At 48.4% G+C, this 19,216-nt stretch overlaps 1 protein-coding gene and 2 pseudogenes across 1 annotated transcript; 2 read left to right on the top strand and 1 right to left on the bottom strand.

The window, feature by feature from the left end:
* The first annotated feature begins 794 nt into the window (after positions 1-794).
* On the top strand, positions 795-4,370 carry LOC139046031 (large ribosomal subunit protein uL11-like; annotated as a pseudogene).
* On the top strand, positions 3,424-3,541 carry LOC123288507 (U6atac minor spliceosomal RNA; annotated as a pseudogene).
* Positions 4,371-15,029: 10,659 nt separating the features above from the next.
* On the bottom strand, positions 15,030-18,113 carry UBC (ubiquitin C). The gene is made up of 2 exons (XM_044776040.2): positions 17,656-18,113; positions 15,030-16,931 (listed from the first exon to the last, which is right to left on the bottom strand). The coding sequence occupies exon 2, from the start codon at positions 16,926-16,928 to the stop codon at positions 15,099-15,101; it is 1,830 nt and encodes a 609-aa protein (XP_044631975.2). The 5' UTR covers positions 16,929-16,931; positions 17,656-18,113; the 3' UTR covers positions 15,030-15,098.
* Positions 18,114-19,216: the final 1,103 nt, after the last annotated feature.

Here is a 19,216-nt window from a genome sequence, read left to right as displayed (position 1 = left end):
AGAGTGTACATGATATGCTTTCATTTACGTAGGGAAAAGGGAATGTAAACAGCCTTGCAAATACATGGAATTTCCAGGGCACACAAGAAACCGGTACCCATGTGGGAGGGGAACTGATACGGTCTGAACGCCTGTTCCACCCGCAATTCCTGTGTTGAAACCTCCCCTCGATGTGATGGAACGGGAGGAGGGCCTCCAGGAGGAGATTAGGCCGTAAGGGTGGAGCCCTCACCCTGGGATTAGTGAGCTGATGAGAAAGACCCCAGAGAGCAGCTTGGCTGCTTCCACCACGAGGACACAGAGCACACAGCCGTCCAGGGACCAGGAAGGCGGCTCGCACCAGCGCCCAGGTCTGCTGACATCTTGACGTGGGACTTCAGCCTCCAGAATTGTGAGGAGCAAATGTCTGCTGTGGAAGCCCCCAGTGGGTGGTGCTTTGCTCCAGCTGCCCGAACAGACTAAGTCAGAGGGAACAGAGGGCCACAGACAGGGACGCAAGAGAAAAACGCCCTGTTTACTGTCTTCCATTTTTAATTTTTCACACGCACACGCATGCCTTTCTAAAAGTAGTTGTTTCAGTTCTGACAAGAAGGATGCGCTCCATCAGCTCCGCGAAGCCGTGGCTGCCTTGGAAACAAGGAAACAACCCGTGCTTCATAAATAAGCATTCGGGACTTGCTTCCCACCCTCACCCCCTGGCCAAAAGGATTTGTTCTTCTTTGTCCCTAAACTCACAGATCTGCCCCCGGACCTCATCTACACAGCTTGACAATGAACAAGCAGTGAAGGACAACATGCCGTGCTGGACGGAGGCCTTCGCCACTCGCGATCACGACCCGCCATCAGGAGGCAATTTAGACAGTGTGTTACAGAGATCAGGTGGCGGCCGGCGGGGCAGCTCGTAGCCCCAAAGGCAGTGTGTGAGCACCCCAGCCCATCTGAAAGCCAGGCAGGAAGCTGGCCAGCTCCTTCCCGTCTCTGCTTCCTCCCCGCCTCCTCGGGCCGCAGCAATGTGTCCCAGCAGAGGTCTGCAGAGTGTTTTCTCGAATTCAACAGTCCTGTCAAGGTTCTGGAAGGCCCCTAACATTTTTGGTGTAAACATTAACTCAGGTACCCCATTGCAAGGGAGTTCTTGGAAATACGGAATTTCAGACAAATGCCAGGTCAGTGGGGACACAGTTCTCCAGAAGAAGATCCTTGTCCATGGCTGGAAGAAGCCCACTGCCGGGCAATGTCCTATGAATAATTTGGATAAATACCCCGCCGTGACCTTGGTGATTCACCTCCAGGAAAGCGAAATCACGGTCCATCTACACTGGCACTGTCCAACATAACTTTCCGGCATGATGAGAATGTTCTAGATCTGAGAATGTTCTAGATCTGTGCTGTCAAGTAGGGCAGCCCCTAGCCTTATGCTTCTACTGAGAGTGGAAAGGTAGCTAGTGCAATTGAGGAACACATTCTATTTCATTTTAATTAATTTACATTTATTTTTTATTTTTATTTATTTTTTTGAGGAAGATTAGCCCTGAGCCAACATCTGCTGCCAATCCTCCTTTTTCTTTTTGCTGAGGAAGACTGGCCCAGAGCTAACATCTGTGCCCATCTTCCTCCACTTTCTATGTGGGATGCCTACCACAGCATGGCTTGACGAGCGGTGCTATGTCCGCACCTGGGATCCGAACCCGCAAACCCCGGGCCACAGAGTAGCAGAATGTGCGCACTTAACCCCTGCGCCACCAGGCCCGCCCCTAATCTATGTTTAAATAGCCACGCATGGTTAGCTTCTTAGAGTCAGCCACGAACCTGCAGCAGCCTGGCCTCGGCTTTGGTTTTTCCACACCAGCAACCTATTCCCGAGAGCTCCCTGAAGCCGTTGACTCTGCCACTCCCAAACGTGCGACCTGGTGAACTGTTCCTGAGGCCCTTGGCTTGCTGAAATGGCTCCACCGCCCGTCCCAGCAAGAAGATGAAATGCTGTTTCTTGGGATTGGAGCCCGATTCAGGCCGTTTGGGTCCTCAGTGCCGAAAGCTGCCATCGGAGCAGAGAAAGTAACAGAAAAAGCCCTAATCTTTGCGGTGCTTAAATGCAGGTTCTGAGAGTGTCACGGTCAAGAACGCGGAGCTGGAGCCAGACTCCCTGGTGACCCCACATTACCTCTCTGTGCCTCAGTTTCCACACCAGTGAAATCTGAGAGAGCATCGTGCCTTCCTCCCAGGGCTGTTGTGAAGCTAGAAGCTAAAGCGCATGCTCAGAACCGCGTGGGGTGCAGTGTGAGTGCTCAGCCTGGGTGGGTATCAGTATTCTCGTGGGGTGCGCACACACAACCAGTCAGAGAGTTCCAGATACTGGAGCGCCAGATAAGGGAGTGCTGCGAAGGATATAGACGTGGATCACAGAATGAGAGAGCGACTAGTTGGGGGCAAGTGGACTAGTTTAAAATGGTGGTCAGGGAAGGAAGGTTCCAGTTGAGACCTGCAGGAGGAGAAGGGGCCTCTGGTGAGAAGATCGGGGATGGGAGGGCAGGGGGAACATTCCAGGCAGAGGAGACTGCAAAGGCCCTGAGGCAGAAAAAGGCTCAGCCTGCTCAGGAGCCAGAAAGAAAACCGAGTGATTGAGGGCGAGCAAGCGGTGGGCAGAAGGGCCGTGCCAAGCTGGCTGCCCAGGGCCAGGAGCTGGGAGCGTGCTCTAAGCAGCGTGGCGGGTGATCTTGGCGGAATGTTAAGCTGGGGGAGGAGAACCCTTCTCATTTTCAACAGCTGACTGGGACTGGCAACGCAGCAAGCAGGAAGACTCAGACACGACGGCCGGTGAGGCACACTGTCACCTTCTGGGGGTCCCGAGGCTCATCCCCTTCCTCCTGTCGTTCAACCCCATGTGTCTTCCTTTCCTGGTTGTTGTTTTTGCCCAAAGAGAGAGTCGGAAGTGAGGAACGAGGGACACGGGCTCAAGTCATCATCTCTCTAGAAATCTGCACCCAGACTGAGAGGAGTGGAGTGTCCAGGCCCACGTGAGAGCAGAGAGCCCAGCTTGGGGGTTCCGATAGAGAAATCGGTGGCTTGGACCAGGGCGTCGGCAGGGAGGCAGGGCTGCCAGAGTCTGGCTATGTTTTCGAGGCTGAGTGGACGGGCTGCGCAGGAGGGAGGAGAAGAGAGAGGTGAAGGCCCAGCTGGACACGAAGACATGCTGGAGCCATCAGCTGAGCTGGAAAGACGACGGAGGGACGGGTGGAGAAGGCAGCGCAAATTGGCAGATAAATGCGTTCTACTATATATTTTTCAAAATGGCACACTTTCATAAGGAAACAATCCGATGAATCCAGAATAGGGGACATTTCTTAAGTCAGCTAGCTTGATTCTTCAAAGTCAATGCCTTAGGAGATAAAAAAGGCAGGAGATTGTTCCAGATTAGGAGACCGAGGAGAGTTGTGTAAAAGGAGAGAGGTTAGCACTGCCCAGGACAAGGGTGTTCGAGGCCCTCAGGCCTGACAACACACGCACCGTCAAGGCTTCTGGCATGGCCACCTCGCCATGGTTTTTCATTTTTTTTTCTTTTTTGTTTTTTTTTAAGATTTTTTTTTTTCCTTTTTCTCCCCAAAGCCCCCCGGTACATAGTTGTATATTCTTCATTGTGGGTCCTTCTAGTTGTGGCATGTGGGATGCCGCCTCAGCGTGGTTTGATGAGCAGTGCCATGTCCGCGCCCAGGATTCGAACCAACGACACACTCGGCTGCCTGCAGCGGAGCGCGTGAACTTAACCACTCGGCCACGGGGCCAGCCCCTCGCCATGGTTTTTCAAAGTTCTGTACTTGAGGTGCACTGGTGGGAAAGCTGCTGCCACATCCCCCAAGATCAGCCCTCTGCGTCTGTCTCCCAAAAAGTTTGGTGATGACATCGCCAAAGCAACTGGTGCCTGGGTCTGAGGACAGCAGCGAAACTGACCGTTCAGAACAGACAGGCCCAGACTGAGGGGGTAGCTTCCGCCTCTGCCCTGATCATCGAAGTCCTCGAGGAATGCCAGGAGACAGAAAGAAGTAGAAAAGCATCAAGCACAGGGCAAGTGTCACCTTTGATGAGATTGTCAACATTGCCCAACAGATGCAGCACCAGTCTTTGGCCAGAGAACTCTCTGGAACCGTTAAGAGGCCTGGGGACTGCCCAGTCTGTGGACTGTAATGTTGATGCTGCCACCATCACGACATCTTAGACGACATCAACCCTGGTGCAGTGGAATGCACAGCCACCTAAAAACTAGAAAGGAAAATGTTTCAATAAAGGATCATTCGACAACCAAAAAAGAGAGAGAGAGAGATGAAGGAGGTACGATAACCAATGCAAAGCACGGATTTTTATTGGCTCCTGGTTCAAAAAATAAATCAGCTATACAGACATTCTGGGATGATCAAGAAAATGTGAATGTAGATTGGATCACAGATAAAATTTATAGTATTCGTTTTATTAGATGATAATAGTATCATGGTTATGTAAGGGAATGCCCTTCTTAGGAGAGACAAGCTGAAGAATCAGGATTTAGGGATAAAAATATGATGTTTTCAGGGCCAGCCCTGTGGCCGAGTGGTTACGTTCGTGCATTCCGCTGTGGCGGCCCAGGGTTTCGCCGGTTTGGATCCTGGGCACGGACATGGCACCCCTCATCAAGCCATGCTGAGGCGGCGTCCCAAATGCCACAACTAGAAAGACCCACAACTAAATACACAACTATGTACCAGGGGGGCTTTGGGGAGAAAAAGGAAAAATAAAATGTTTGAAAAAGAAAAGAAACTAGATATTTAAAAAGTATATTTGATGTTTTTTACAAGCATCTTCTCCGATCATAGTGCTATAAGGCTAGAAATTAATTACAAGAAAAAAAGCTGAGAAAGGCACAAAGATGTGGAGACTAAACAACACACTACTGAACAAGCAATGGATCTTTGAAGAAATTAAAGAAGAAATCAAAGAATACCTGGAAACAAATGAAAATGATAGCATGCCATACCAACTCATATGGGATACAGCAAAAGCTGTATTAAGAGGAAAATTCATCGCAATACAGGCACATCTTAACAAACAAGAAAAATCCCAAATAAGCAATCTTAAACTACACCTAACTGAACTAGAGAAAAAAGAACAAATAAAGCCCAAAGTCAGCAGAAGGAGAGAAATAATAAAAATCAGAGCAGAAATAAATACTATTGAAACGAAAAAGGTAGTAGAAAGGATCAATGAAACAAAGAGCTGGTTTTTTGAGAAGATAAATAAAATTGACAAACCCCTAGCCAGACTTACAAAGAAAAAAAGGGAGAAAGCTCAAATGAACAAAATCAGAAATGAAAGAGGAGAAATAACAACAGACTCTGCAGAAATACAACGGATTATAAGAGAATACTACGAAAAACTATATGCCAACAGAATGGATAACCTAGAGGAAACGGATAAATTCCTGGACTCCTACAATCTCCCAAAGCTCACTCAAGAAGAGGCAGACAATTTGAACAGACCAATCACAAGGAAAGAGATTGAAACAGCAATCAAAAACATCCCAAAGAATAAAACCCCAGGACCAGATGGCTTTCCTGGGGAATTCTACCAAACTTTCAGAGAGGATTTAATACCTATCCTTTTCAAGCTATTCCAAAAAATTAGGGAAGATGGAACACTTCCTAACACATTCTATGAGGCCAACATCACACTGATACCAAAACCTGACAAGGACACCACGAAAAAAGAGAACTACAGGCCAATATCACTGATGAACATAGATGCAAAAATTCTCAACAAAATTTTGGCAACCAGAATTCAGCAATTCATCAAAAGGATCGTACATCATGATCAGGTGGGATTTATACCAGGGACACAGGGATGGTTCAACATCCGCAAATCAATCAATGTGATACACCACATCAACAAACTGAGGAATAAAAACACATGATCATCTCAATAGATGCAGAGAAGGCATTTGACAAGATCCAACAGCCATTTATGATAAAAACTCTGAACAAAATGGGCATAGAAGGAAACTACCTCAACATAATAAAGGCCATATATGACAAACCCATAGCCAACATCATACTCCATGGGCAAAAACTGAACCCCATCCCCCTGAAAACGGGAACGAGACGAGGATGCCCTCTATCACCACTCTTATTTAACACAGTATTGGAGGTCCTGGCCAGAGCAATCAGGCAAGAAAAAGGAATAAAAGGAATCCAAATAGGGAGGGAAGAAGTGAAACTCTCGCTGTTTGCAGACGACATGATCTTATATATAGAAAACCCCAAAGAATCCATTGGAAAACTCTTAGAAGTAATCAACAACTACAGCAAAGTTGCAGGGTACAAAATCAATTTGCATAAATCAGTAGCATTTCTATACTCCAATAACGAACTAACAGAAAAAGAACTCAAGAACACAACACCATTCACAATCGCAACAAAAAGAATAAAATACCTTGGGGTAAATTTAACTAAGGAAGTGAAGGACCTATATAATGAAAATTACAAGGTCTTTCTGAGAGAATTGGATGACGACATAAGGAGATGGAAAGACATTCCATGTACATGGATTGGAAGAATAAACATAGTTAAAATGTCCGTTCTACCTGAAGCAATCTACAGATTCAATGCCATCCCAATCAGAATCCCAATGACATTCTTTACAGAATTAGAACAAAGAATCCGAAAATTCATATGAGGCAACAAAAGACCCCGAATTTCTAAAGCAATCCTGAGAAAAAAGAACAAAACGGGAGGCATCACAATCCCTGACTTCAAAACATACTACAAAGCTACAGTAATCAAAACAGCATGGTACTGGTACAAAAACAGGTGCACAGATCAATGGAACAGAATTGAAAGCCCAGAAATAAAACCACACAAATATGGACAGCTTATCTTCGACAAAGGAGCTGAGGGCATACAATGGAGAAAAGAAAGTCTTTTCAACAAATGGTGCTGGGAAAACTGGAAAGCCACATGTAAAAGAATGAAAATTGACCATTCTTTTTCACCATTCACCAAAATAAACTCAAAATGGATCAAAGACCTAAAGGTGAGACCTGAAACCATAAGGCTTCTGGAAGAAAACGTAGGCAGTACACTCTTTGACATCAGTATTAAAAGGATCTTTTCAGACACCATGCCTTCTCAGAGAAGGGAAACAATAGAAAGAATAAACAAATGGGACTTCATCAGATTAAAGAGCTTCTTCAAGGCAAGTGAAAACAGGATTGAAACAAAAAAACAACCCACTAACTGGGAAAAAATATTTGCAAGTCATATATCTGACAAAGGCTTAATATACATAATATATAAAGAACTCTCGCAACTCAACCACAAAACATCAAACAACCCAATCAAAAAATGGGCTGGAGACATGAACAGACATTTCTCCAAAGAAGATATACTGATGGCCAATAGGCACATGAAAAGATGCTCATCATCGCTGATCATCATGGAAATGCAAATCAAAACTACACTAAGATATCACCTTACACCCATTAGAATGACAAAAATATCTAAAACTAATAGTAACAAATGTTGGAGAGGTTGTGGAGAAAAAGGAACCCTCATACACTGCTGGTGGGAATGCAAACTGGTGCAGCCACTATGGAAAACAGTATGGAGGTTCCTCAAAAAATTAAAAATAGAACTACCAAACGATCCAGCCATCCCACTACTGGGTATTTATCCAAGGAGCTTGAAGTCAGCAATCCCAAAAGTCCTGTGCACCCCAATGTTTATTGCAGCACTGTTTACAATAGCCAAGACGTGGAAGCAACCTAAGCGCCCATCAACAGACGAATGGATAAAGAAGATGTGGTACATATATACAATGGAATACTACTCAGCTGCAAAACAGAACAAAATCATTCCATTTGCAATAACATGGATGGACCTTGAGGGAATTATGTTAAGTGAAATAAGCCAGCTAGAGAAGGATAATCTGTGTATGACTCCACTCATATGAGGAATTTAAAATTATGGACTAAGAACAGTTTAGTGGATACCAGGGGAAAGGTGGGGTGGGGGGTGGGCACACAGGGTGAAGTGGTGCACCTACAACACGAATGACAAACATTAATGTACAACTGAAATTTCACAAGATTGTAACCTATCATTAACTCAATAAAAAAAATATGATGTTTTCAATTTACTTTCAAATGATTCAGCTAGGCAGACAGATGAAGCAAATACGGCAAAATGTTAATTATGGAATCTAGGGGTAGGGTTCACTATACTGTTACATTATTCTTTCAACATTTTGGTATATCTGAGAATTTTTAAAATAAAAAATAGGTGGGAAAAGTTGAGAAAACAGATGTATTTATATGCATCCCAAAATGCAAATAACTTTTTTCTGGATTTTCAGATTGCAAATTAATTAATTGTTTGGTGTTTCTGTTTTGCCGGCATCAGCTGGCCAACAGTGTGCTTCCAGAGGAGAGTCCCATGCATACGAGGGCACACAGACCCGGATTATCCCGTACCACAAAGGGAGTGATTTGGCCCATTTCTTGGAAAAGCATCCCAGTGAGGAAGCAGCATTTTAGGGGTGACACCACTGAAAAGGGGGACGAGTTGGCCTCCAACACACAAGAACCATGTGAGGCAGTGTTTCTTCAACAACATCCAGAATCCCCAGGCGGTTGATTAAAAATGCAGATCCCGAATAAAGGCCATACATGACCAGCCCACAACCAACATCACACCCAACAGGGAAAAAGGAACGCCATCTCTCTGAGAACAGGAACAAGACAAGGGTGCCCACTCATGCCACTCTTATTCAACATAGTACTGGAGGTTTTGGGCCAAAGCAACTAGGCAAGAAAAAGAAATAAAAGGAATCCAAACAGGCAGGGAAGAAGTGAAACTCTCACTGCTTGCAGACATGATTTTATACATAGAAAAGCCTAAAGAATCTATTGGGAAATTTTTAGAAATAATCAACAACTACAGCAAAGTTGCAGGATACAAAGTCAACTTACAAAAACCAGTTGCATTTTTATACTTTAATAATGAACTTACAGAAAGAGAACTCAAGAATGCAATCCCATTTACAATCACAACAAAAAGAATAAAATATCTAGGAATAAATTTAACCAAGGAGGTCAAAGACCTATACAATGAAAACTATAAGACATTATTGGAAGAAATCGATGATGACATAAAGAAATAGAGAGATATTCCATCACATGGATTGGAAGAATAAACATAGTTAAAATGTCCATACTACCCAAAGCAAGCTACAGATTCAATGCAATACCAATCAGAATCCCAAAGACATTTTTCACAGAAATAGAACAAAGAATCCTAAAATTCATATGGGGCAACAAAAGACCTTGAATGGCTAAAGCAATCCTGAGAAAAAAGAACAAAGCTGGAGGCATCACAATCCCTGACTTCGAAATATACTACAAAGCCATAGTGATCAAAACAGCATGGTACTGGTACAAAAACAGACACACAGATCAATGGAACAGAACTAAAAGCCCAGAAATAAAACCACACATCTATGGACAGCTAATCTTCAACAAAGGAGCTGAGAACATACAGTGGAGAAAGGAAACTCTCTTTAATAAATGGTGTTGGGAAAACTGGACAGCCACATGCAAAAGAATGAAAGTAGACCATTGGGGGCCGGCCCCGTGGCCGAGTGGTTACGCTTCAGCAGCCCAGGGTTTCACTGGTTCAGATCCTAGGCGTGGACATAGCACCGCTCATCAGGCCATGCTGAGGTGGCGTCCCACATGCCACAACTAGAAGGACCCACAAGTAGAATACACAACTATGTATTTGGGGGATAAAAAACAAAAAGAAAGAAAGTAGAGCATTATCCTTCTCCATACACAAAAATTAACTCAAAATGGATCAAAGATTTGAAGGTAAGAACTGTAACCATAAAACTCCTAGAAGAAAATATAGGCAGTACACTCTTTGACACGGGTCTGAAAAGGATCTTTTCAAATTATACATATATATTATTATATTTTTATATATATAAAGACTTACAGGGGCCGGCTCCGTGGCCGAGTGGTTAAGTTCGCGTGCTCCGCTGTTGCAGCCCAGGGTTCGGATCCTGGGCGCGGACATGGCAGCACTCGTCAGGCCACGTTGAGGCGGTGTCCCACATCCCACAACTAGAAGGACCTGCAACTAAGATGTACAACTGTGTACAGGGGGTGGTTTGGGGAGATAAAGCAGAAAAAAAAAAAAAAGATTGGCAACAGTTGTTAGCCCAGGTGCCAATCTTAAAAAAAAAAAAAAAAAACAAAAGCTCTATCTGAGATTTCTATAAATGATTGAGGAATCGGGCTTTCACTAAAAAAAAAAAAAAAAAAAAAAAGACTTACATAACTGAACAACAAAAAAACAAACAACCCAATCAAAAAATGGGCAGAGGACATGAACGGACATTTCTCCAAAGAAGATATACAGATGGCCAACAGGCACATGAAAAGATGTTCAGCATCACTAATCATCAGGGAAATGCAAATCAAAACTACAATGAGATATCATCTTACACCTGTTAGAACGGCTATAATCACCAAAACTAAAAATAAATGTTGGAGAGGATGTGGAGGAAAGGGAACCCTCATACAGTGCTGCTGCGAATGCAAACTGGTGCAGCCACTAGGGAAAACAGTATGGAGATTTCTCAAAAAATTAAAAATAGAAATACCATATGACCCAGCTATCCCACTACTGGATATTTATCCAAAGAGCTTGAAATCAACAATCCAAAGAGACTTATGCACCCCTATGTTCACTGCAGCATTATTCACAATAGCCAAGACGTAGAAGCAACCCAAGTGCCCATCAGTTATGACTGGACAAGGAAGATGTGCTATATACACACAATGGAATACTACTCAGCCATAAAAAAAAGACAAAATTGTCCCATTCACAACAACATGGATGGACCGTGAGGGTACTATGTTAAACGAAATAAGCCAGACAAAGACAAACATTGTACGATTTCACTCATGTGGGAGATAAACAAACACATGACAAGAGAACAGACTAGTGGTTACCAGAGGAGAAGGGGGTGGGGAGCGGGAACAAGGGTGAAAGGGGCACATATGTATGGTAATGGACAAATAATAATGTACAATTGAAACTTCACAATGTTATAAACTATTATGACCTCAATTAAAAAAAAATGCAGATCCTGGCACTACCCCAGCCCTGCTGAATCTGGGCCTCCGGGAGGGGGCTGAGGCACTGCATTTTTAACAAGTCCCCATGGTGTCCTCTTGTACACTGCGTCCTAAGAACCACTGGTCTAATGATGTGTAACACTGAGTTTTACCAAGACGACAAAAAATAAGAGTGCCCTTAGATTTCATTATCGCTGCTTTTAGCTGCCCGCCCCTAGACCCATGACCATCTTTTTGCTTTACTAATTCTGATTTTTTTTTCAAGGTGGAAATACAGCCAGCCTCAAGCAATGGATCACGACTGGTCTAAACCAGCGGTTCTCAAGGGGGGATGATTTTTGCCTCCCAGGGGACTTCAGAAACATCTGGAAATATTTTTAGTTGTCACCACTGAGGGCTACTGGCACCCAGTGGACAGAGGCCAGAAATGCTGCTAAACATCCTGCAGTGCACAGGACAGCTCCCACAATAAAGAGTTATCCAGGCTAAAAGGTCAATAGTGCTGAGTTTGAGAAACCCTGTATTTTAAACCATTCTGGCCCCTTGACCAGTTCTGATCAACGAGACCTGAGGGTAAGTCAGTGAAAGCCTGTATTTTCTTCATTAAAAAAAACCTGACGTGGCTGACCCCACTGCTCCCCACTTCTCCCTGCTTTGAATACAGATGTGATATCTGGAGCTGTGACAACAATTTTGCAACTATGAGGGAAAGAACAAGAGAATCACAACAAAGCAAATGCTTGGGGTTTACATCCAGACTGCTTGTTATGAGAAGAGGAACACCCCCTTGTTTGATCCTCTGTGATTTGGATCTTTCTGTGTCCTGTAGCCAAAAGCACTCCTAACTCACACACTGTTGTTCAGTCTAATTCTAGTTGGAGGACCACTGAGATTTCAGCCATCTCACCTCTGGTTACAGCCCAAGGCTTCTCTTCTGCCTGGTAAAAAACTAATGCTGTCGCAAAAGCCAGTCAAAAAGCAGAATGGCTTAAAAAAGGAAACAAAGACGCCTATATTCTTGACCACTCTGCAAGACAGAAATCAACTTTTTCTGGTGGTAGAGACAGGGCTTGACACAAACCACTGACTACTATTATTCATTGATTTACTACTCTTAAAAGCATCCTTTATTACTCGTTGAAAGCCTCTGATCATACAACCCCATCATTTTACTAATTGTTCAGATCTGTGCAATATATGTTTCAAGGTAGAAAACATTTGCCTTCTGTCTTCTATCTAGCTCTGTGCCTAGTTTTCTTTTCAAGCAAATTAGGAAGCCCCATAGGAATCATTTCAGGATTTCTACAGCCATCTTGTCTGGGGAAGGACTAATGAAGAGCCCATGAAACACTACATCTCATACTTAATAAAGACGCCAGTGTGCTGGGGAAACACACAGAGGAGCAGAGCTCCCTCATTTGAGTGAAGAGCTTCAACACAAAATAGAAAGAGCTACGCGATTTCAGGGAAGACAGCCACTGTCCAGCTGGGACAGTCAAGGCAGGCTTTGGGCACTCTTTAAATCAGGGCTTGACATCGGGCAGGATTGGATTTGTCGAGGTGGGAGGGGTGGTATTTCAGAAAGACGGAGTAGCTCGAAGGAAAGAGGTGCAAAATGGCAGGGAGCAGGTGGGGAAAAGAAAGTGGCCAGCGGACAGGGGAAGCGGGGAGGAGGGCATTTGAGCGGTGAGGGCTGGTGAGATTCAGTAAGAAAGAGGGTCTGAGTAACAGCTATATTAGATATTATGGAGTAATTCGAGCTGGGGTAGAAACGGAGGTGGCTGCAGCACCGGTAGAAAGAGAAAAAGGAGAGTAAAGTAACCCTTGCTGGCGAGTACATCAACTGCCTGGTCAAGCGCAACCGCCTGGGAGCACTGCAGGCTGCAGGCCTCCACCGAAGTCTGTGCCCGGAGCTCCCTCTGCCGGCAGAAACCAGCACCGCACGCTAAGGTGGCTGACCAGCTTCATTGAAGGGCACTTGCCGATCTCTCAACATTCTACCTCTATTAGGGCCATACTCATAACTTGCAGGAGATCCTGTTTTTAGTGAAGACTTTGTTGTGCTTTCAGACAAAACATAAAAAGGAACATGAGCTTAACACAAGCCATGCATATCTTTTCTGGTTTGTTCAAGAGACACAACCACATGTCTGTGAGTTCTTACATAGTATTCATTCAAATGTGAAACCAAACTTTGGGGGGCTTTAAGATTTAACAATCTTTCAATGAAACTGAACAAGTCCAGCAAGTCTGCTCTTAGACTAAGGACCCCCTGATGGCAGAAAACCTTCTCATCCATCACTGGATCACTACGGCTTCTGACATGCCGTTTATTGGGTGGAGGGTCCTGTAAATGTTCACTAGGGATTGTGTTGCCCGGGTGGTTTGTCCTTGAGAAAATTACACAAAAGGTGTTTTTCCTTTATACAAAATGAAAAGATGTTAGAACTCTGCCAAAACCATGATATACAATACAAAAAACAAGGTGCAGGACAGACTACAAACCAGTATGCTACTGAGTGAGTGGGAATTAATACTTAGTAGTTTCCTGTAATACATTAACACTGACTAAGAACCTTACACCACCTGTCCTGCAGAGCGGTCATTCTCAAGATGCTATTAAGATGTTTTCCCTGTACTACGACCGCTCATTTCTAACAAGCACCAAAATCACTTGCACAAAAACTCCTAGCATAGTAACTGGTAACTGGTTACAGCTGCTGGTGAAGTTCCTGGGGTTCTTGTAACGTTGCTTCCTGACCTATGTTATCTTGTACGGGCAAGGGATGGAAATTCAGCAAAGTGTTACACATGCTTCTACCAGCATACTGTGAAAAACCACAGAAACTAACAGACTTGCCTAATATTTATGGATTTCTCAAATGGCCTCAATTTTCTAGTTGTGATCCCTGAACCTAGGACTTAAACCTGGTTCTGGCCATTTTACAACTGGCAGTGACAACACAAAATTTCCTTCTACATCAGAGGTTATGCATGGATACCCCAAAACTGGGGGAGTGCAAGGGAGCAGTGGAGGGAGTGGTGCTCTCTGGAGAAGACAATCCCTTCCAGCACTTAGATGGGGCTCCGATTTCTGGGGTGCCCATCACCAAGGGCCAATTGCTTATACTAGACCAGCTTCCCCGCAACCTCCACCTTAGGTTCTAGTTAAGATGTAAAAATAATCCCTTATCAGCACCAGCTGAGTGGGTAAATGCCACCACCACAAACTTCTGGAAACGAAGACCAAAGGCCAGATGCTCCACCCACCACCAATGAAGTTATATACAAACCTTTATCTGTAGCCACTTGAAAACCGAGGAATCACCTTGACAACTTACTTCAGCAGTAATTATGACATTTCAAATAACCACTAATCCCCAAACACTAGCATAATGCCTACCAGATAATTTTTATTTAATATACAATACTCGCCATATTCTTTAAAGTCTGTCAGATGACAACCTTCTGTGTGGCTCGTGGATTTAAGTACAGCTAGATATTAAAGCTACTTCTGTGCGTTCCCTTCTACCACAATCACCCCTCCTCTTCAGTTATCTCCTTCCTGCTAGTGTTCCAGAAACTTCCCCATGCTCAGGTACCTCACAACCACCCCCAAACTCAGTATTTTTAATGTCAGTAGCCCTCAAATGTCTATATATGTGTATATACAGGAAATTCTAAAAGCAACCTCTAATTTGCCTAGTCTTTATTTGTACCCACCTACTACAATTCTATATTAAGGCAATCTTTTACTGGTATTTCTTAACTCTTGGTTACCAGAGAATCATTTGGTAGACTGGAAACCATGATCCCTTGCACCACACCCTAACGAAAAAGAACCTCACGTGACATTAAAAAACCCACACTATTTGGGAATGCAACAACTTTATTGAAAGAAAAGTGCAATGTAATTTGTCAGAGGCTTAAAAGGGGGACCTTAGACCCCTCCCCTCAAGCGCAGGACCAGGTGCAGAGTAGATTCTTTCTGGATGTTGTAGTCAGACAGGGTGCGCCCATCCTCCAGCTGCTTCCCGGCGAAGATGAGCCTCTGCTGGTCGGGGGGGATGCCCTCCTTATCCTGGATCTTGGCCTTGACGTTCTCGATGGTGTCGCTGGGCTCCACCTCCAGGGTGATGGTCTTCCCGGTCAGGGTCTTCACGAAAATCTGCATCCCACCTCTGAGACGCAGGACCAGGTGCAGAGTGGACTCCTTCTGGATGTTGTAGTCAGACAGGGTGCGCCCATCCTCCAGCTGCTTCCCGGCGAAGATGAGCCTCTGCTGGTCGGGGGGGATGCCCTCCTTGTCCTGGATCTTGGCCTTGACGTTCTCGATGGTGTCGCTGGGCTCCACCTCCAGGGTGATGGTCTTCCCGGTCAGGGTCTTCACGAAAATCTGCATCCCACCTCTGAGACGCAGGACCAGGTGCAGAGTGGACTCCTTCTGGATGTTGTAGTCAGACAGGGTGCGCCCATCCTCCAGCTGCTTCCCGGCGAAGATGAGCCTCTGCTGGTCGGGGGGGATGCCCTCCTTATCCTGGATCTTGGCCTTGACGTTCTCGATGGTGTCGCTGGGCTCCACCTCCAGGGTGATGGTCTTCCCGGTCAGGGTCTTCACGAAAATCTGCATCCCACCTCTGAGACGCAGGACCAGGTGCAGAGTGGACTCCTTCTGGATGTTGTAGTCAGACAGGGTGCGCCCATCCTCCAGCTGCTTCCCGGCGAAGATGAGCCTCTGCTGGTCGGGGGGGATGCCCTCCTTGTCCTGGATCTTGGCCTTGACGTTCTCGATGGTGTCGCTGGGCTCCACCTCCAGGGTGATGGTCTTCCCGGTCAGGGTCTTCACGAAAATCTGCATCCCACCTCTGAGACGCAGGACCAGGTGCAGAGTGGACTCCTTCTGGATGTTGTAGTCAGACAGGGTGCGCCCATCCTCCAGCTGCTTCCCGGCGAAGATGAGCCTCTGCTGGTCGGGGGGGATGCCCTCCTTGTCCTGGATCTTGGCCTTGACGTTCTCGATGGTGTCGCTGGGCTCCACCTCCAGGGTGATGGTCTTCCCGGTCAGGGTCTTCACGAAAATCTGCATCCCACCTCTGAGACGCAGGACCAGGTGCAGAGTGGACTCCTTCTGGATGTTGTAGTCAGACAGGGTGCGCCCATCCTCCAGCTGCTTCCCGGCGAAGATGAGCCTCTGCTGGTCGGGGGGGATGCCCTCCTTATCCTGGATCTTGGCCTTGACGTTCTCGATGGTGTCGCTGGGCTCCACCTCCAGGGTGATGGTCTTCCCGGTCAGGGTCTTCACGAAAATCTGCATCCCACCTCTGAGACGCAGGACCAGGTGCAGAGTGGACTCCTTCTGGATGTTGTAGTCAGACAGGGTGCGCCCATCCTCCAGCTGCTTCCCGGCGAAGATGAGCCTCTGCTGGTCGGGGGGGATGCCCTCCTTGTCCTGGATCTTGGCCTTGACGTTCTCGATGGTGTCGCTGGGCTCCACCTCCAGGGTGATGGTCTTCCCGGTCAGGGTCTTCACGAAAATCTGCATCCCACCTCTGAGACGCAGGACCAGGTGCAGAGTGGACTCCTTCTGGATGTTGTAGTCAGACAGGGTGCGCCCATCCTCCAGCTGCTTCCCGGCGAAGATGAGCCTCTGCTGGTCGGGGGGGATGCCCTCCTTGTCCTGGATCTTGGCCTTGACGTTCTCGATGGTGTCGCTGGGCTCCACCTCCAGGGTGATGGTCTTTCCGGTCAGGGTCTTCACGAAGATCTGCATTGTCTGTCACGACAGAGACATAAAGAAATAACTCAGGCGCTGAGCAAGCGGCTCACGCGTCCACCTGGTCCCGCGCTCAGAGCCAACTGTCACGTGGCTCAAACGACCACCACAGACGTCTCCCCTAAGCCGCCTCACGGGAGCAACCGGCACCGGCCTGACGGGCGAGCCGCGCCCGCTTCCAGTGCCCCCCGGAAAGCAGGAAACCTGACCCACGAGTCGAAGCCTCACGTCTGCGCCGCTGGACCCGCGTCCCCCGTCGGCCCGGCAGCGTCTCCCTCAGGCCCGGGACAGCCGCGGCCCCCCAGCGGACGCCCCCTGTGAGCCCACAGAGAGTGACGTCACGGGCCGCACCCTCTCCCCCCGCGGTGCCGGGTCCTCCGGAACCGCCGCGCTACGAAAGCCCGGGCTGCGCACCAGTCAGGCCGCCGGAGGCGGGCCCGCCCGCGGGTCCCCACGCGCCGCCGCGCTCCCCCGCTCACGGCCTCCGCAGCTCCTTGCGCCCGCGAGCGGCCGTCTCTCGCCAACCTCCCCGCCCGCTTCGGAGCCGGAAGCAGCCGCCATTTTGCTCATCACCCTCCCCCCACCCCCCCGGGCTGCCACGCTCGCAGGCCCCGGCGACGAGCTCCTCGGCCGCCTCCCCCCCGCGGCGCGCCGCCGTGCCTCCCGCCCGCCCAGCAGCCTGACAGCCGCGAGAGCCCCAGCCACCGCAGCGGCCTCCCCTCACCAAATCGCGATGACAGCCGCGCGCAGAAAACAGGAAAGAACTAACTCCCGGCCTGGACGAAACTGTCTGCACCACACCCGGCGCGCCCTTATATAGCAACCGTGGCCCCGCCCCGCAAGATCCCTCCGCAGAAACGCCTAGAAGGGACTACTTTTCTCAGCCCTTCCTGCTGCCTGTAGAGAAGCGCAGCCCCCCGGAATCCCCTAATCCCCCTCCTGAAGTGTTCCCCTGTTAAGACCGGGGCTCTGGAGCGGAGTCTGGTGGGGAGGGGGCCGCAGTCCTGAGAGGCCGGGCGGAGGGATCACCGCGTTCTCGGCGCGCTGCGTCCGCGGCGTGGCCGGCGTTCGACGGCGGGGGCGGGGGAGCGGCCCGCGGCGGGCGCGAAAACCCGGCGCGGAGTCTCCCGGGCGGCCGGAGCGGGCTCTCCGTGCAGCCCGGCCCCAGCGCCCCCTCCCCTCAACCCTAACGGCCCCGCGTCTCCCGGGCACGGGACCCGCCCCTGGCGGACAGGCCTCCGGCCGAGCGCCTCAGGCGGAGTCGGGTCCCGCTCCCCTCGCGCGCACACACCCTGCGCGCCCCCCGCGACCCTGAGGGGCCCTTGACAGGGTGACGTTGAAGGTAACGGCAGTGTTCGTGCTTCCCCAAACTCCCTCCCCCCGGGCCGGGCCGGGCGCGCGCTCCCCGGGGCCCCAGCCCATCCCCCGCGCCGGCGGGCACCGGGACAGGGCGGATGACTCGGCAGATCGCGGCTTCCGGCCGGACGCGGCGGCGGCGCGCCCGCCCCCGACAAGGTGCTCGGGCCCGGCTGCCCGCCGCCGGCCAGGAAGGCGGGAATGCCTCACGGCGTCGTCAGACCCCCGGCGCTGACAGGGCAGAACCTTCCAGATTGTTCTAGCCCGCCTGTGCCATCGCCTGGCCTTCCGCCTGGGACCTTTGTCCCCGATGATAATCGAGGAGCCCCCGAATCTCAGCTCTGTCGCTGTGCAGCTGCGCTCGGAAATTTCACGTTTCAGAGATTTAGGTCAAGGCTCAGACAGACGCTGACTGAGTCTCGGCCCTGTGTGTTTCTGGGGAAAAAACCCTCAGTATCCCACACGCGATATTTAATTCCAGAGGCAAATCCCATTTTGATTAAAGCGGAGAAAAGTGTCTTAAAACACGTGAGCACGGTGCACAGGTAAAGCAGGTCGTGAGAGCTGGCGGTGAGAAGGCCCCCTCGTGCCCCCGTGCTGCAGGCCGCTCCTTCTGGACTCTTCTAGAAGTACTCCCTGTTTCTACAAATGAGGAGGAGGGAGGGCATTTTAATTTCCGCCCTGGAAGCTTCAAGAAGAAAACAGAAAGGCCGCTGACTGAAAGCTGTTGCCATCAGGAGAAGACCACACTCCTGTTCTAAATTCTGAGCACTTTAATATTTAAGCGTTCTCCCTGAGATGGGAATCAAGACAGAACTGCCCTGCGTCTCCCCGGGGAAGCCGTGTACGTGTGTATTTATGAAGAAGGGCTGAGGGACGCCGAGCCATGGGCGCCGTCTGAGCCAATTAATGACAACCAGCTAGGGGTC

The sequence above is a fragment of the Equus asinus genome, chromosome 8, assembly GCF_041296235.1.
Source record: "Equus asinus isolate D_3611 breed Donkey chromosome 8, EquAss-T2T_v2, whole genome shotgun sequence".
In the NCBI taxonomy this organism is placed as follows: domain Eukaryota; kingdom Metazoa; phylum Chordata; class Mammalia; order Perissodactyla; family Equidae; genus Equus; species Equus asinus.
The sequence above is the reverse complement of the archived record's forward strand: the minus strand, read 5'-3'. Positions and strand labels throughout refer to the sequence as shown.

Excerpts from the sequence above, each read along its gene's own strand:
- UBC (XM_044776040.2), bottom strand. The coding sequence starts at position 16,928 with ATGCAGATCTTCGTGAAGACCCTGACCGGAAAGACCATCACCCTGGAG.